Source organism: Eimeria necatrix, genomic scaffold (genome assembly GCF_000499385.1).
Source record: "Eimeria necatrix Houghton genomic scaffold, Enh_scaff610, whole genome shotgun sequence".
In the NCBI taxonomy this organism is placed as follows: domain Eukaryota; phylum Apicomplexa; class Conoidasida; order Eucoccidiorida; family Eimeriidae; genus Eimeria; species Eimeria necatrix.
The window spans coordinates 5,001-22,727 of NW_013654466.1; the positions used below are offsets into that span (position 1 = coordinate 5,001).

Here is a 17,727-nt window from a genome sequence, read left to right on the forward strand (position 1 = left end):
CCGCCGCCCGAAAACAAGGGTTTAGGGTTTAGGGTTGAGGGTTTAGGGTTTAGGGTTTAGGGTTTGTGGTTGTGTGTCTAGTCGAGTTGGGTCGCTTCACGTGCACACTGCAAGCAAAAGCAAAATAATAGAATAAAATATCTTCAAATAAGCTCAAAGCAGCTATTTAGTTGGTTAGGGTTTAGGGTTTAGGGTTTAGGGTTTGGGGGCTCGCGCTTTCGTGGGGGCCCCTGCTGGGCTGTTTAGGTGCTGCTGCTAGACTTTGCCGAATTAATTTAATATTCAGTAATAACCACATTAAACACCAAATTAGGGTTTTCTTCTTGTGGATTAGGGTTTAGGGAGTCGCGTGTAGGTTTTAGGGTTTAGGGTTTAGGGTTTAGGGTTTAGGGTTGAACGCTCCAGGCGGAGAAGTTGAGGTGTCTGTACACCTCAAACCACCACTTACCCTCTTCTGCGCGCCCCTGAACAAACCCTCAGGGCTTAGGGTTTAGGGTTTAGGGTTTAGGGTTTAGGGTCTAGCCCTCTGGCCCGGTTTCTGGTGGTGTGGCGTTGAGCTGTAGGGCTCAGGGTTTAGGGTTTAGGGTTTAGGGTTTGGGGTTTAGAGTTTGCCGCCTACGTGCTGCAACGTGCGCCTTGAAAATGACGAGAGTAAGGCCGGTTCAAAACCCTAAACCCTAAACCCTAAACCCTAATTCGTAGACCCTCTCGTCCTGAGTGCCCCCGTTGCGATCCCTGCGAGGCAGCCAGTGCTCGTTTTAGGGTTTAGGGTTTAGGGTTTGGGGTTTAGGGTTTAGGGTTTAGGGTTTGGGCGTTTGCGGCTGCGGTGCAGTACGCGTCTTTGGACCACTGGGAGGAGCGCTACAAGAAGTGAGCGGGCTTGCGGCTGTTCCCCAGGGTTTAGGGTTTAGGGTTTAGGGTTTAGGGTTTAGGGTTTAGGGTTTAGGGTTTGCGGCGCAGGGACCCTGAACCCTTCGACTGGTTTAACAAATATGCAGCTCTTAAACCCTTTCTTCTTTCCGCGGGCCTCGAAGAAAGCCACGAAATCCTCATGCTCGGATGCGGCACATCCAGTGAGGGTTTAGGGTTTAGGGTTTAGGGTTTAGGGTTTAGGGTTGCAGCTACGCTCCAGGCTACGCCTGCAGCAGCAGCAGCAGCAGCAGCAGCAGCTGCTGCTGCTGCTGCTGCTGCTAGCTTACCCAGAGCAGCTGCTGACCCCGGTCCCGCGCGCATTATGAAATTAATTAAATGATTAATTAATTAAATTAATTAATTAATTAAATTAATTAATTATTTAATTCATTTAATTAATTAATTAATTAATTAATTAAATTAATTAATTAACTAAATTAATTTGTTTTGCTGCTGCAGCAATGAGCGAAAGCCTCTGGGACGACGGCTTCCGCAACATCACCAACATCGACTTCTCCTCGCAGTGTATAAACATCATGCAGCAAAGATGCGCAGACAAACCCGGCATGACTTGTGAGCTGCTGCTGCTGCTGCTGCTGCTGCTGCTGCTGCTGCTGCTGCTGCTGCTGCTGGAGCTGGGGCTGTTGCTGTTGCTGCAGCAGCAGGAGCTGGGCTGCTGCTGTTGCTGCTGCAGCAGGAGCTGGGCCGCTGCTGTTGCTGCTGCAGCAGGAGCTGGGCTGCTGCTATTGCTGCAGCAGCAGGAGCTGGGCTGCTGCTGTTGCTGCTGCAGCAGGAGCTGGGCTGCTGCTGTTGCTGCTGCAGCAGGAGCTGGGCTGCTGCTGTTGCTGCTGCAGCAGGAGCTGGGGCTGCTGCTTTTGCTGCTGCAGCAGGAGCTGGGGCTTCTGCTGTTGCTGCTGCAGCAGGAGCTGGGGCTGCTGCTGTTGCTGCTGCAGCAGGAGCTGGGGCTGCTGCTGTGGCACCAGGAGCTGCTGCTGCTCCTGCTGCAACAGACGCTGCTGCTGCAGAGGCTGCTGCTGCTGCTGCTGCTGCTGCTTACGGTGGAGGTTGCGGTATCGCTGCTGCGGAGCAGCTTCTGAATGCTGCTGCTTCTCATAACTCCATGGCTGCTTTTGTGATTCTGCTGCTGCTGTTGCTGCTCCTGATGCTCTTGCTGCTGCTGCTGCTGTTGCAGCAGCATAGCAGGTAGAAGTGGCAGGCTGTATTTCTGTAGATTGTTGCTGCTGCTGCTGCATCTGCATTGAAAGTGTTTGTTGCTCTTGCTGCTGCTGCTGCTGCTGCTGAGGAGGCCCCGGTGCTGCTGCTGCGGCGCACTTTCTAGTATTTGCTGCAGCAGCAGCAGCAGCAGCAGCGAGGCCGCCGCAGCAGCAGCGGTAGCGTCAGCGAGTGTGGAGAGTTTGTGTGTGTGTTCAAGTCCCGGAATTTAGGGTTTAGGGTTTAGGGTTTAGGGTTTGCAGCAGCAGCAGCTGCGGCAGCAGCAACTGCAGCAGCAGCAACTGCAGCAGCAGCAGCAGCAGCAGCAAGCTTGCTTGTGTCTTTTGCTGCTGCAGTTACTGTTTTGAATGTGCTGGAGTTGGACCAGCTGGAGAGGCGAGGGTTTGACTTTGTTATAGATAAGGGGACTTTGGACTGCATCCTAGTAAACCCTAAACCCTAAACCCTAAACCCTAAACCCTAGGGACGCCTGCAGCACAAGGCTTCACCGGGGGGGCTGTCTTGCTGCTGTTGCTGCTCGTGCTGCTGTCGTTGCTGCTGCTATGCCTTATGGCGGCGGTTCTGCTGCTGCTGCTGCTGCTGCTGCTGTTGCTGCTGCTGCTGCAGTGCGGCGAGAAGTCATTTGAAAACGTCAACAAAGCCCTCACCCTCATATCTCAGATCCTCAAGTAAACCCTAAACCCTCGCAAACCCTAAATCCTCGCAAACCCTAACCCTCGCAAACCCTAAACCCTCACAAACCCTAAAACCCTAAACCCTCGCAAACGTCAAGTGATCCAGACCCTAAACTCTGCTCCTAAGAATGCGCCATGAAGCCTATCACGAGTTAGATTGCTGCTCAGGCCTAGGGTTTAGCGTTTAGGGTTTAGGGTTTAGGGTTTAGGGTTTAGGGTTTAGGGTTTGGGGTTTTGCAGGCCCGGAGGCGTCTACATGATGATTTCTTACGGCTCTCCCATGTTCCGTCTAAACCATTTGCAAAGAAAAGAATTTGAGTGGACTGTTGATCTCCAAACCCTCGAAAAACCCTCTCTAAACACCCCAGGTAGCGAGGGTTTAGGGTTTAGGGTTTAGGGTTTAGGGTTTAGGGTTTAGGGTGTGGGGTTTAGGGTTTGTGGGATTCACGGCGTGAGCTTTGAAGCCTCCTATTCAGGGGCCAGGCTTCGCAGCTTGCGGGTTTGTGCTTACGCCAAAGGGGTTTAGGGTTTAGGGTTTAGGGTTTAGGGTTTGTGGTTTGCAGCTGAAGTGGAGGAGAAATCCAACGTGCATTACATTTACATCTGCAAGAAGGAACAGGTTAGCTAGCCGCCTAGCTAGCCAGCCAGTGGACTCGCCGGGCACAAGAATTAGGAATTAGGGTTTAGGGTTTAGGGTTTAGGGTTTAGGGTTTGCAATTAGGGCCAAGAGTGCGTCTGGACTGTCTGCGCAGCCGCCAACTGAAGAGGCCCCTCCAGAGGAAGATAAGGCACCCGAGGCCGGAGCTAGCTAGCTGGCTAGCTAGCTAGCTAGCTAGCTGGCTAGCTAGCTAGCTAACTAGCTAGCTTTTTGGCTAGCTAGCTAGCTTTTTGGCTAGCTAGCTTGCTGGCTAGCTTTTTGGCCCGGTTGCTAGCTAGGTGACTAGCTAGCTAGCAACCTGGCCGGCTGCCTAGCCGGTAGCTGACCGGCACAACTAGCTAGCTACCTGGCTAGCTAGCCAGCTAGCTAGCTGGCCAGCTCGTCAGCTCCTTAATTAGCTAGCTAGCTAGCTAGCTAGCTATGAAGCTAGAAGGCTGGCTAGGTGATCCCTTTACATGTATTTATTTACCCAGCTAGCTAGCTAGCTAGGTAGGCAGCTAGCTAGCTAGCTGTGCAGCTAGCTAGCTAGCTGTGCAGCTAGCTAGCTAGCTGTGCAGCTAGCTATTTACGCATGCGGCTGTTTGTGGCGCTGTGACGCTTGCTAACTAGAAGGCCCAAATGCCATCTTCAAGCCAGGGATTTGGGGGCCCCTTTTTGCTGCTGAAAGGCTTCAGCTGGGGCCCCTTGGGGGCCCCCTATGGGGGCCCCGAGAGGCCCCTGGGGGCCCCCAGGGGCCCTCGGGGGCCCCCAGGGGCTCCCAGGGGACTCAGCGTGCCTTCAAAAGTGCGCTTTGGGGCCCCTGGCCGAGCTTAGAGTGGCTCTTGGGTCCCCCAAGGGACCTCAAGGGGCCCCTCTAGGGGCCCTTCAAGGGGCCCCGAGGGGCCCCTCTAAGGGCCCCCAAGGGGCCTCCAAAGAGGCCCCTCAAGTTTTCTCCTCCGTCTTCTTGGGGGCCCCCAATGAGCCCCCAGAAGGCATTTAAAGGGCTTCGCATCGAGCGCTTTTAGAAGGCCCCTGGGGGGCGTTTGGGGGCCCTCCTGGGGACCTTTGGGGGGCCCCCTTGGGGCCCCCGGGAGGCCTTTTGGGGGCCCTCCTGGGGACCTTCGGGGGGCCCCCTTGGGGCCCCCGGCCGGCCACATGGGGGCCCCCTTGGGGCCCCAGTGGAGGCTAGGGCTCGTTGACGTGCAGTTTTGCGGGTTTTGCCCCTGCGACTTAGAGCTGAGTCTTCAAAAAGGCCGAGTGTGCACTTTATTTGCTTTTTTTAAATGAAAAAGAGAGAAAAGCGGCGAAAGTGAACTTTAGTTACTTTTTTTTAAATGAAAAAGAGAAAAAAACGGCGAAAATGGCGCAAACTGGGGTGTATCTACACCTGTGGCAAACACCCGTAGGGGGCACAGTTGCCCAAGAGTGCTTGCTGCAGCTGCTGCTGCGGGCTCTTAAGGCAATAAATGGATTTAAAAGTAAAATAATAATTAAAATTATATAATTAATGTTTTAAAATATCCTTTGGGGCTGTTTTATACTCAAATGCGCCTTTTGCTCTCTGGTTGTCTTGGAGGCTGAGCGCCTCAGAAGACGAAATGAGCTAAAATGGCTGGCAAGTGGAAAACTAAATTGATAAACGAATTTAATTTAATCAATTAATTCAAAAATATTCTTTTTTAATTTGAAAAACAAAATAAAAACTCTCTAATTGGACCCAAACAAGGCTAACGACAACGGGGGGCCCCCCAAAGAACCCGCTGCTACCCAAGGGCCCCGGGGCCCCACGGGGGCCCTCGGGGGGCCCCCTTGGGGCCCCACGGGGCCCCACGGAGGCCCTGTGCGTTTGTGTTTGCATTTTGAGTTTAATTTGCGAATTAATTTGAAATAAAAGACCCAAAATATAAAAAGAAGGAAACAAAAAAGACCCGAATTGCCAATTCTTGGTGAGGGGGCCCCCCGGCGGTTGAGGGGCCCCCACTGCAGCAGCAGCAAACCCAAAACTGGGTCTTAAATCTGCATTATTTCCCTTTTATCTCCAAATTAAATTAATTGAATTATTTAAATTATTCAAACTGAGTTAATTCAATTCCTGGAACTTCTTTTTTCTCCCTTTTCCCCAATTCCTGGCCTCAAGGAACTGTACGTACACCCCAATGCAGCCAATCAGGCGCAAACGAACTAAGTACCATCAGACCCGGGGGGCCCCCGGGGCCCCCGGGGCCCCTGGGGCCCCCGGGGCCCCCGGGGCCCCCGTGGGGGGCCCCTACGGAGCTCCTCTCTCGAAGGTGGGCTGCATGCCTTCCTCCTCTGCAGCAGCAGCAGCAGCAGCAGCAGCACCAGCAGCCGCGGCTGCAGCAGCAGCAGCAGCAGCTTCTGCTGGGGCGTCGAGCTCGGGCGCAAAAGGAGGCCCCCAGTCAGTCCCTCGGGGACCCCCCGGGGGGCCCCCGGGGGGCCCCCCGGGGGGCCCCCCGGGGGCCCCGGGGGCCCCCGGGGGGCCCCCGGATGGCCGCGTGAAGGAACTTTTGGGTATTGAAATTGAAAGCCTCTCGAGGGGCCAAAGAAAAAGATTAGAAAAGAGAGAAGCAGCAGAAAGGCGGCGGAATTTTGGGGCTTACGCGGAGGCGCTGCTGCAGCAGCGCGCAGCAGCAGCAGCAGCAGCAGCAGCAGCAGCAGCAGCAGAGGGGCCCTCCGCGCTGGACAGCATGCAGGGCGTGGGCGAGGCCCTGCAGGAACTTGCTGCGAAGGGGGGGGCCCCCCGGGGGGCCCCCCTGGGTTCAGCAAACCCTAAGAAGTTCAGCAGCAAAGAAAGAAATAAAATGAGACAAAAAGAAATAAAACATTATCAAGCTGTTTTGAACTTGACTTGTTTCCAACAAGACCCCACAACCACGCTGTCTGTACACCTCAACAATACCCTCAAGGTCCAGCAAAAACTCCAGCAGCAGCAACAGCAGCAGCAGCAGCAGCAGCAGCAACAGCAGCAGCAGCAGCAGCAGCAGCGGCAGTAGCAGCAGCTGCAGCAGCAGCAGCAGCAAGGGGCCCCTGGGGCCCTCCTGCTGCCGTTTCTTTTTTCCTTTTTACAAATCGGCCAATTTGAATTGAAAAGAGAAATGAAGTTTAAATGGATTTTAATTTAATTTAAATTAATTTAAATTAAAGTAATTTAAATTAAATTAATTTAAATTAAATTAATTTAAATTAAATTAATTCAAATAGTGGAAATAGAAATAAACAATTAAGCCCTAAGGAACGCCAAGGACTCAAATCTTGCTTGGCTAGCTGGTGGCTAGCTGCAGCTAGCTACAGCTAGCTACGGCCATTTGCAGCTAGCTGCAGCTAGCTGGAGCTAGCTGTGGCTGGCTGCAGCCAGCAGTGGCTAGCTGTGGCTAGCTGTGGCTAGCTGTGGCTAGCTGTGGCTAGCTGCGGCAAATTTGGCTGCAGCTAGCTGTGGCTTGCTGCAGCCATAGTTAGCAGTTAGCTGCATTTAGCTGCAGCTAGCTGTACTCTGCTGCAGCTAGCTGCAGCTAGCTGCAGCTAGATGCAGCTAGCTTAAGGCAGCCGCAGCAAACTGGAGGCTGCAGCTAGCTGCAGGTGAGCGTAGCTAGCTGGTGACAGCTGCAGCTAGCTGCAGCTAGCTGCAGCTAGCTACAGCTAGCTGCAGCAGATGGCTGCAGCTAGCCACATGAGAATTTTATTTATTTATTTATTTATTTATTTATTTATTTATTTATTTATTTATTTATTTATTTTTAAATTTATTTCTTAGGCGAGCAGATGCCGAAGAGAGCTGTTGGCCTCTTTGCCGAGTTCTCTTTAAGGGAGTCTTCAGAGAAAGAATTGGAAAAGAAATAAATTAAAAATGAATTAAATGAGAAGAGAACTGCAGCAAATAAAAAAGAAATAAATTAAAAATAAATTAAAAATAAATTAAAAATGAATTTAATTGGAAGAGAACTGCAGCAAACGAAGTTGAGGTTTTTGCTGCAGAAAGATTTGTTAGAGTTCGGAGTTTGTCTGAGGGCTGGGGGTGGTGTGCATGCAAAAGGAGGGTTTGGAAGGGAACTTCGGGAAAAATAAATAAATAAAAAGACAAAAATATAAAAATAAAATAAAAACAAAGTTAAAAAACAATAAAATGCGGCAGATCTCCAGAGAACGGCTTCTTCAATGCTGTGCTGCTGCGGCCGCCTGCTGCTGCTGCTGCTGCAGCAGCAGCAAATGCCGTGTGAAAACGCCTCCAAGTGGGAAAAAAAACCGGCAATTAAATTCGAAAAATTAATTAATATTTAAAAGTGCGGAAGGATTAAGTTTTCCCGCTGCTGCACTACGTTCTCTCGGCGCAGCAGCTGCCCACGCAATGAGCTGCTGCTGCTGCTGCTGCTGCTGCTGCTGCTGCACTTGCCGGTGTAGTTCTCAGTTTTGGCTTCCAGGCTTGTTTTCATTTTGTCCTTGGCTTTTTAATGAATTTATTTGCTTGCAAATCCAAACTTCAGCAAATACAGACTTCCACCCATCGCCCCCCGGATGCCCCGCGGGCCTCCACCGCTGTCGCCTGCGGTCGGGTGTACATACACCCCAGCAGGGCCCCCTTCCGCCCCCTCTTTCTTCTCCGCTTTCCTGCTGCTTCTTCCCTTGTCTAAAGGGGCCCCTCTTTGCGGCGCAGCAGCTAGCTGCAGCTAGCCACAGCTAGCCAAGATGCCCCTGCAGCCCCCCCCCCTACACCCACGCCCAAACACTGCAGCAAACCCCACTTGCCCTCCCCTTTCTTTGCCGCTGCCCCTCCCCAGCCCAAACACGGGCACAAGAATCCGAACTGGGCCCCCTGGGGGGGCCCCCTGGGGCCCCCAGGGCCCTGGGGGCCCCGGGGGCCCCGGGGGCCCCGGGGGCCCCGGGGGCCCCGGGGGCCCGGGGGGCCCCGGGGGCCCTTGGAGCTCCCAGGGGCCCCAGGGCCCCCAGGGGACTCAGGGCCCCTGGGGCCCCGAGGGCCCCCAAGGGGAGCAGGGGCCCCCGGGGGCCCCGGGGTTTCAGGGGCTCAAGGGGCCCCTGGGGCCCCTGGGGCCTCAGGGGGGCCCCCAGCAGCTGCAGCTGCCCTACGGTATCAGCAGCAGCAGCAGCAGCAACGCGCAGAGGTGCCCCTCAGACATGTCTGGAGGGCCGGAGACCCCTCATCCGTGCAGCAGCAGCAGCAGCTGCTGCAGCAACAGCAGCAACAGCAGCAACAACCACCGGTTCTGCAGGATAGATGAAGGGCCCCCTTTGCTGCAGCAAAACTCTTACAGGGGAGCGACCCACCTGTCTTATGACACTCAGGGCTTGCCTTTATCGCAGCAGCAGCAGCAGCAGCAGCAGCAGCAGCAGCAGCAGCAGGGTCAGTTGCTGCAGCGGCAGCAGATGCAGCAGATGCAGCAGCAGCAGGACCAACAGCAGCAGCAGATGCTCCTGAACGGCAGGCAGGAGCAGTTCAATGAGCAGCAGCAGCAGCTGCAGCAGCAGCAGCACCAGCAGCTGCAGCAGCACCAGCAGCTGCAGCAGCACCAGCAGCTGCAGCAGCACCAGCAGCTGCAGCAGCACCAGCAGCTGCAGCAGCTGCAGCAGCTGCAGCAGCACCAGCAGGCCGAGCAACAACAGCAGCTGTATCCGCAGCAGCACAACCCCTGCAATCAACAGCCCTACAATTACTACCCCCAGCAGCAGCAGCAGCAGCAGCAGCAGCAGCAGCAGCAGCAGCGTGCGGCTGGAAGCTCTTACGGGGGGAACTACCAGCTCAGTGAGAGAGAAGCAGCAGCAGCATTTCAGAAGCGGCAGCAGCAGCACCACGCCCACATATGCGGCAGCGAGGACCTTGCTGCTGCTGGCAGCACAGATGCTGTTCCAGCAGCAGCAGCAGCAGCAGCAGCAGGCACAGCAGCAGCAGCAGCAGCAGCTTGGCGCTCCCCAGACCAGGCGCCTGCCTACCTCTCCTCGCCGAGGGGCTCAGACTGCAGCAGCAGCAGCAGCGTCTACGGCAGCTGCTACAACATGCCCAGAAGCAGCAGCAGCAGCAGCAGCAGCAGCAGCAGCAGCAGCAGCCGCTGCGGCCCCTTTCAGCCGCGAGAAGACCGCCGCAGCAGCCGCGCGAAGCTTTTGGACTCTTTGCGCAGCACAGGGGCAGTTTTGCCTGTGACGGAGAGCAGCAGCAGCAGCAGCAGCAGCGGCAGCAGCAGCAGCCCCCAGCAGCAGCAGCAGCAACAGCAGCAGCAGCAGCAGGAGCAGGAGGCTCCTTTTCCTCTCAGTCTTATGGGCAAAAAAGCGGAACCCAGAAAGCACTACGTTGGTCAGTCCAGTCAGTCCAAGCTTCAGGGCTGAGGGTTTAGGGTTTAGGGTTTAGGGTCTATATTTTAGGGTTTAGGGTTTAGGGTTTAGGGTTTAGGGTTTAGGATTGGGGGTTTAGGGTTTAGGGCGTGCAAATTTTCGCTGCTGCAGCAGCAAGAGTCCCAAGCTGTGTGAATTGGGGGTGCCCACGCTGCTGCTGCTGCTGCTACTGCTGCTGCTGCTGCTGCTGCTGCTGCTGCGCCTCAGGGTCTGGGGGTTTGCTGCCAGGAGACTGTCAATGGTTTAGCTCGGGGGCCCCCCGGGGGGCCCCCCATGGGGGCCCCTGCGGCTGCAGCAGCTCTCGGCGGTCAGATGAGGGCAGCTGCTGCAGCACGCCTCGTTCTGCGGTCAGCAGCAGCAGCAGCGTGAGCAGCAGCAGCAGCAGCAGCAGCTGCTGCTGCAGCGCGAGGGAGCGCCGGCTGCTGCAAAACCAAAGCAGCATCTTTGGGCCTCCGTCGCCCAATGATGCTTCAAGTGTACATACACCTCAGCTGCGAACCAACGATTGCTGCCTTATCAATAAAGAGGTAAGAGCTGCTGCTGCTGCTCGTGCTGCTGCTGCTGCTGCTGCTGCTGCTCGTGCTACTGCTGCTGCTCGTAATGCCGCTGCTGCTGCTGCGTTTCCGCTAGTCCTTTGCTGTAACTGCTGCTGCTTTTGCTGCAGCCGTTGCGTGTGCTGCTGCTGCTGCCTCCTGCACTGCTGCTGCTGCCGCTTGTGCTGTTGCTGCTGCCGCCTGCGCTGCTGCTGCTGCCATTTGTGCTGCTGCTGCTGCCGCTTGTGCTGCTGCTGCTGCTGCCTCGTAGATTCGCATATAAGTGCAGCATGCCTGCAGCGTGGTGCTGTACATACACCGCGAGAAAAGCAGCAAGAGAGAATCCCGAAACGAGGAAGCTGCTTGAAGAGCTGATTTGCTGCTGCTGCTGCTGCTGCTGCTGCTGCTGCTGCTGCCCCTTGCTGCAGGCAGATAAGTACAGAAGGCAGCAACAGCTTTCGAACCCGCAGTTCTCTGACCTCTTTGGCAGAGAAACGCCCAACCCCCGTGCTGCTGCTCCTGCTGCTCCTGCTGCTGCTGCTGCTGCTCCTGCTGCAGCTGCAGCAGATGGATGTCCAGACACTCAGCGCTCTCTGGCCTCCAAGACGGATATAACGGCTCATGAACGGTAAGCTACAGCAGCAGCAGCAACAGCAACAGCAGCAGCAGCAACAGCAGCAGCAGCAGGAGTGCTCGCAGCAGCAGCAGCAAGCGCAGCACAAACAGCGACAGCAACAGCAGAAGCAGCTCAGCAGCAGCAGCAGCAGCAGCAGCGTTTGCGGCTTCTTATTCGCAGGTTTCAAAGGGCCATGAGGTCCGCCATAGACATGGGCACACTGCCGCCGCTGCCGACTTCGAGAGCTGTAAGCCCCCTTGACGCTTCTGCTGCTGCTGGTGCTGCTGCAGTTGCTGCTGCTGGTGCTGCTGCAGTTGTTGCTGCTCTTACCTCCCTCTGCTGCGGCTAGCTGCTGCTAGTGCGGCTTAACATGCAGCCCGGACATGCTGCGTGTTTATTTGTATGCCGTATAAGCCTCGCCTGTGCCGTAGCAGCAGCAGCAGCGCAAGCAGCAGCAGCAGCAGCGGCAGCAGCAGCAGCAGCAGCGGCAGCAGCAGCAGCAGCAGCGGCAGCAGCAGCAGCAGCAGCCGCGGGGCGCACCACCTGCTTGCTTATTCAGCCGCCAGCATAGCCTTAAGAACTACTGGAAATAATTTTAATTTTAAATTTAAATTATTTATAAAATTTGTTTTATTAATTTGTGCTTTTTGTGCTGCAGCGGCAGCAGCCTGCTGACGCCTCCTTTGCTGCGCAGCAGCGGCGCGAGCTGCTGCAGCTGACAGCAGCAGGAAAGGGGCAGCAGTTTCACCACCAGAGCAGAGTTTTTGCAGAGGGTGTTGCTGGCAGCAGCAGCAGCAGCAGCAGCCAGCAGCAGCAAGACGACGTGCAGGTAAAGCACGCAGCTCTATGCAGCAGCAGCAGCAACAACACTAGCAGCAGCAGCAAAGAAAAACACTAGCAGCAGTAGTAGAAGCAGCAGCAGAAATGGGAGCAGCAGCACGAACAGCAACAGTAGCAGAAGCAGCAGCAGCAGCGCGAGCAGCAACACTAGCAGCATCAGCAGCAGCAGCAGCAGCAGCAACAGCAGCAGTAGCAGCAACAGGGTTCACAAGCCTCTCGTAGGACCTAGGGCCTCTGTGCGCGTTTCTTTTGTGCATTTGTTTGATTTATTTTTGCAACCTAAATTAAATTAAATAAACTTTTGAATTATTTCTTTTTTAAATTAAATAAACTTTTGAATTATTTCCCTTTTTAATTAAATAAACTCTTTAATTGTTTCTTGCAGCTCGTTACTCTCTCGCTTTCCGGGCTGCCGCGGTCAATTCAAGAGCAGGACATCTTCAGGATAGTGCAGCGAGCCCACAGCAGCAGCAGCAGCAGCAGCAGCAGCAGCAGCAGCAGCGGTGCTGCAGCAGCAGCATCGAAATGTCCTTCTTTGAAAATTTACGTCAGCGCTGACCCCATTACCAATGAGTGCACTGGCGCAGCAAAGGTTTCCTTCCGGTACGTCTTTTCTGCAGCAGCAGCTGCAGCAGCAGCAGCAGCAGCAGCTGCTGCAGCAGCTGCAGCAGCAGCAGCCTGTGGCATTCTTGGGCTAGCTCCGTTTTCTCCGTATTCGCCTTTGCTGCTATTTAAATGTTCATGTGCATTTGATATCTGTGATATATATATATATATTCTGAATAGTTTTGTTTTTGTGCATTTAAGTGTTTGCTGCTGCTGCTGCTGTTTTAAGTGTTTGCTGCTGCTGCTGCTGTTTCCTTTAGTTGCTGCTGCTGCGGCTATTCCCTTCTTTTGCTGCGGGTGCTGCCACCGTTTTCTCTTTTTACCACAGCTGGTGCTGCTTCTGCTGCTTCCTTCATCTGCTGCTGCTGCTGCTGCTGCCGTTTCCTCCATCTGCTGCAGCAGCAGCAGCGGCTGCCTTTTTATTTGTCACTGCTGCTGCTGCTGCTGTGTTCTTCATCTGCTGCTGCTGCGCTGCTGGTTTCTTTGCCGGGTGCTGCTGCTGCTTTCTTTATGAACTACTGCTGCTGCTGCTGCTGCTGCTGTTTCCTTCATCTGGTGCTGCTGCAGCTGCTGTTTTCTTCGCCTGCTGCTGCTGCTTTCCGTGTTAACTCTGCCTCGTGCTGCTGCTGCTGTTGGCTTTATCTGCTGCTGCTGCTGCTGCTGCTGCTGCTGCTGCTGCTGCTGCTGTTTGATTCGAAGGCATTCTGGCGGTCTGAGTCGCCTGGAGGAAATAATTGGCCGCCTCGGGGAGCACAACATAAGGGCGCAAGTAGAAAGTCCCAAAATGTAAAAAAATAAATTTAATTTAAATAAATAAATAAATAAATAAAATAATAAATAATAAACAAATAAATAAATAAATAAAAGCAATTGCTCCGGATTTGAAAGTCAAGTGAAACAAAAGCAAGCGAAGCAACATTTGGTAGCAGCTTTTAACAACAACTCACAGCGAGTTGTGAAGCATCTAGCCAGCAGCAGCAGCAGCTGCTGCTGCTGCAGCTGTTGCAGCTGCAGCTTTTGCAGCAGCAGCTGCTGCTGCGGCTGCAGCTGTTGCAGCAGCTGCTGCTGCAGCAGTTGCTTCTGTCTCCGCCTTTTAGCATTTTTGTAGAGTGCATGCACCGTTTTGGATAATTTATTCTTTTAATGTTTAGAAAGGTTTGTGCAGACGAAGTTTGCGGAAAGTGGTTGAGGTGTATGTACACCTCGATGGCGCCCCTAAAGAGGGGCCCCGCGAGCTGTCTGTACACCTCAGGGATGAAAGCCCTCGTAGCTTTACTTTTTGATTTTTGTGGGAAGCAAACGCAACCGTTTTGCTGCTGCTGCTGCTGCTGCAGCAGCACTTGACGCAGCTGCTGCTGGTTTTGCTGCAGCAGCAGCAGCGCAGCACTTAAAGGCGAATGTGCACAGGCGTTTTGAATTGATATTCCCTTTAAGCTAAAATGCAACTTTTAAAAATGCAAATTTTTCCTGAGTTCCTGACGTATTAATAATAATTATTTCTGAATCTCGTTTACGCAGAACAGCCCAAAGAAAATAGCGCAAAAAGTTGCTGCTGCTGCTGCTGCACTGCTGCTGCTGCAGCACTGCTACTGCTGCTGCAGGTGCTGCAGCAGCTGCTTCTGGGTAGATTGTAAACAATTCGTTTAGAGCTCTTCGCCGTTATTGCCATTTGTTGCTTTGTTTGTCTCTGGTTCTTTTTTAATTTCCAATAATTTATAATCTGGCGCTATTGACTCCTTTAAAAGTGTTTATTTAATAAAATTATTCCCCTTGAGCTGGAGTTGGAGCCAAGACGGTGTATGTACACCCCGGAAGATAGCAGCAGATTTGCTCGCGTTTCTCTACAGGTGTTTTTGTTTAAAAAGACAGGAGAAATCCATTTAAAACATGAATATGAATTATATACATTTGTTTGTGCATTTATTTAATTAAATGCATGCATGCGTTTACGCCAGCTGCTTATTTCTGCATGCGTTAGTGTGCAAGCAGTGAGGTGTACGTACACCGTGGCCTCATGCAAATGCGCGAACAAGCATTTGTGCATTTATGATTTTATTTATATTTCCACCTTCAAATCTATTGAAGTAAAAGGGCTCTGCATGCGCAAATATCTGCGCACATAATTAAAGGAAGAAACACAAAAATGCATTTCTTTGCATGCGCTCCATCAGCAAGAAAAGAAATTAAAAGTGGGAAAGTCGATGATTGAGAACAAATGCACTTCCAGATGCATGCAAAACTGCATGCAAACTGCATGCAAAACTGCATGCAAAGCTGCATGCAAAACTGCATGCAAAGCTGCATGCAAAACTGCATGCAAAACTGCATGAAAAACTGCATGCAAAGCTGCATGCGAAACTGCATGCAAAGCTGCATGCAAAGCTGCAACCAATCGCCACTTAGAAGTGCAAGGTTCCGGTGTACGTACACCGCACTCCTTGTCCCGCTTGTTTGCAAATTTCCGCTTCGTCGCCGTCAAATGATTTATTTTTTGGAAATTCAAACCAAAGACTTCTTAACAAGAAAGTGGAAAGCTTTTGGCCTTCAGAACCGGTCTTGGTCTTTTTAAATTCTTTCAATTTGTTTCATTTGAATGCCAAATGCAGTGGAAGCCAGCGCACAACTCTGCATCATTTTGCTGCTTCTAAAAGCCCTCGCAAGGAACTTTGCTGCTTCTTTGGATTTTGCTGCTTCTCTCATCTTTATAATCCTAAATGGAAATGTTTTATTTCAGAAAACAAAAGTTCCGTTCACTCCGGGTGTTTTTTGGTGTATGTACACCCCAATAGGCATGCAGAAATGCTTTCTCGGGAGTGGCACAGCAGCAGCAAAAGCAGAAGCAGCAGCAGCAGCAGCAGCTGCTGCTGCTGCTGCTGGTCTAAGGCTGCTGGAAGGCTTTGTTTGCTGCATCTTTTGTTTCTCTTTCTTTTTCTTTCGGCCTCGGCCTTGTGTGTCTAGCTGCTGCTGCAACTGCGGTGTACGTACACCGGAATGCAGCAGCAAGGAATTATCTGCTGCTGCAAAAAGAGAAAAATGAATTTCAATTAAATTTGAAAGATGGCAGAAATGGCAACTCGGCTCGCTGGAGCTGAGGTGTACATACACCCCACGAACGCGCGAGCGGCCGCCGGCCGCTCGCGTCACCGCGGAGGACAAATGAATTATTTCTTTAGTTTTGAATCTCTTTTTTAAATTCAAATTCAATTAATTGTTTTTTCGTTCGCGTTTTGACGCCGACACGGTCGCTGCAGCGGTCCACTGAGCAGCTGTGCTGCTGCTGCTGCTATTCGTCAGCTGTACTGCTCTGTCTTTGCTTGGAAAGCAGCAATAATTGCCTTTTCTTCTTTTTTGCATTATTTAAATTTAATAAGCAAACGAAAACAGTAAAGATTCGCTGCCTGCTGAGGAGCGGCTGCAGCAGCAGCTGAGCCAACTTGCGGCCTACCGCTGCAGCAGCAGCAGCAGCTGCTGCTGCTGCAGTTTCTGATGCTTTACGAAGCTTATCAACTATTGTCTTGAGCTTTTATAAGTCAAATTCATTTAACGAGACCCTTAGGGGGTATTTGGCGAAGGTTAATTGCCTCCGCATCGGTAGCTGCAAGGAGCGGCAGCAGCAACAGCAGCAGGAACAGCTGCAGCAGCAACAGCAGCAGCAGCAGCAGCGAAAGCTACAGCTGCAACAGCTGAAGCAACGCGCAAAGCTCGCGCATCTGAAATAGACACCGGCAAGCGCTGCGGCTGCTGCTGCTGCTGCAGTAGAGGAAGTTGAGCTCAGGTGTATCTGCAGCTGCAGCAGGAGCAGCAGCAGCAGCAGGGGCTTGAATGAGAAGCACCATTTCTTTTCTTTTGCAGCAGCAGCTGCTGCAATGGACAGTAACCCTCCAGAGAGTCGAAGAGGGGGCCAAGTGACTCCGGGGCCTGTTAGCAGCAGCAGCAGCAGCGGCGGCGGGAGCAGCAGCAGCGGCAGCAGCAGCAACAGCAGCAGCAGCAGCAGCAGCGTCCGGAGGCGGCAGCCGTCGCCGCCATGCCGCAGCCCGCCAGCAGCTTCGGAGCTGCGGTCCCCTTCGCTCTCCTCGGGGCCGCGGGGCTCTCCCGCCGCCAGCAGCAGCAGCAGCAGCAGCAGCAGCAGCAGCAGCAGCAGCAGCAGGAGCGGCGTGGCGGGGCTGCTGCGGAGCTGCCTGCTGGCGCTGCGGCTGCCGGGGGCCGCAGGGCCCTTGAAGGGCGAGGGCCTGGGCTGCGTGTGGGGCCCCTGGGAAGCGGGGGCCCCCCGGGGGCCCCTGGGGGCGCTGGGGGCCCTGGGGGCCCCCCTGGAGCTGTGGAGAGCGCTGCAGCAGCGCGCTGCTGCTGCTGCTGCGCGGGCCCGCTCGCGGCTGAGCGTGCTGCTGCAGCTGCCGCTGCTGGTGCTGCTGCACCTCTGCCCCGCTGTGGGGCGGCTCGCAGAGTGGGCCTTCCACCTCAGTGCCCTGGGGGCCCCCGGGCTGCTGTACCCTCTGGCTTGCTGCTGCGTGGGGGTGTCTTCTCCCTTCGTGTCTTTGACAGCTTTGTGTCTGTGGCTGCTGGACCTTCTTGATGCAGCACTAATCACCCCACAAGCAGCAGCAGCAGAGTTTGCTTCTCTCGCGGGGGCCCCCCCGGCCATCCCGCTGCTGGACCACTTCAACTTCTTCCCCGTCTGGGCCGAGGCCCTGGGCTGCGGGGCCCTCCCCAGCAGCAGCAGCAGCAGCAGCAGCAGCGCAGCAGCAGCGGCTGCTGCGGGCGCGGGGGGCCCCGCGGGGGCCCCCAGCAGCAGCAGCAGGTTCGCCGGGGGGGCCCCCGAGGGGCCCTGGGGCGGCGTCGACGTCTGGGGCCTCTGCCTCCCCCTGGGGGGGGGCCCCTCCCCCTGGAGGGCCCCCGAAGACAGGGGGCCCCTCTGGAACTCGGGGGCCCGGGGGGCCCTCCACCTCAGCATTTACTGCCGCATTATTGTGGACATTCCTTTGCTGACTTTGGCGCTGCACCTCTCCAGGTGGCTGCATGCGCAGGGGGAGGCTTTTGGGGCCCCCCTGAGTTTGGGGGAGGGGGGGGGCCCCCAGGGGCCCTGGCGGAGGCCCCTGGAGGCCCTGGGGGGCCCCCAGCTCCGGGGCTTCCGCAGGGGCCCCCCGGCGGCCGCCGCTGCTGCGGGGGACTCCGACGCCTCCAGCCCCCCCAGCATCAGCAGCCTCGGCAGCAGCAGCAGCAGCAGCAGCGGCGCCAGCAGCAGCAGCAGCAGCAACATCACCACGCCCGTCCCCTCGCCCCCCAGCGGGCCGCTGCAGCAGCAGCAGCAGCAGCAGGGGCCCCCCG

General features: G+C 54.5%; 5 protein-coding genes across 5 annotated transcripts; 4 read left to right on the top strand and 1 right to left on the bottom strand.

Moving 5' to 3' along the window:
• Nucleotides 1-642: 642 nt before the first annotated feature.
• On the top strand, nt 643-3,582 carry ENH_00066510 (At4g34360, related; the record flags this gene model as incomplete). The annotated part of the gene is made up of 9 exons (XM_013582311.1): nt 643-651; nt 833-870; nt 961-1,073; nt 1,372-1,485; nt 2,379-2,569; nt 2,752-2,813; nt 3,060-3,187; nt 3,383-3,438; nt 3,541-3,582. 9 exons carry the CDS (start codon nt 643-645, stop codon nt 3,580-3,582), a joined length of 753 nt encoding a protein of 250 aa, XP_013437765.1.
• Nucleotides 3,583-5,612: 2,030 nt separating this feature from the next.
• On the top strand, nt 5,613-6,467 carry ENH_00066520 (hypothetical protein, conserved; the record flags this gene model as incomplete). Its single annotated transcript, XM_013582312.1, has 1 exon — nt 5,613-6,467. One exon carries the CDS (start codon nt 5,613-5,615, stop codon nt 6,465-6,467), a length of 855 nt encoding a protein of 284 aa, XP_013437766.1.
• Nucleotides 6,468-7,745: 1,278 nt separating this feature from the next.
• ENH_00066530 (hypothetical protein) lies at nt 7,746-7,901 on the bottom strand (the record flags this gene model as incomplete). Its single annotated transcript, XM_013582313.1, has 1 exon — nt 7,746-7,901. The coding sequence occupies one exon, from the start codon at nt 7,899-7,901 to the stop codon at nt 7,746-7,748; it is 156 nt and encodes a 51-aa protein (XP_013437767.1).
• A 253-nt stretch (nt 7,902-8,154) lies between these two features.
• Nucleotides 8,155-13,195, top strand: ENH_00066540 (hypothetical protein, conserved; the record flags this gene model as incomplete). Its single annotated transcript, XM_013582314.1, has 7 exons — nt 8,155-9,772; nt 10,018-10,157; nt 10,772-10,971; nt 11,140-11,206; nt 11,618-11,788; nt 12,185-12,402; nt 13,105-13,195. The coding sequence occupies 7 exons, from the start codon at nt 8,155-8,157 to the stop codon at nt 13,193-13,195; spliced, it is 2,505 nt and encodes an 834-aa protein (XP_013437768.1).
• Nucleotides 13,196-16,271: 3,076 nt separating this feature from the next.
• Nucleotides 16,272-17,727, top strand: ENH_00066550 (zinc finger (C3HC4 RING finger) protein, putative; the record flags this gene model as incomplete). The annotated part of the gene is made up of 1 exon (XM_013582315.1): nt 16,272-17,727. A coding segment is annotated over one exon (1,456 nt), but the record flags the coding sequence as incomplete, so codon positions are not given.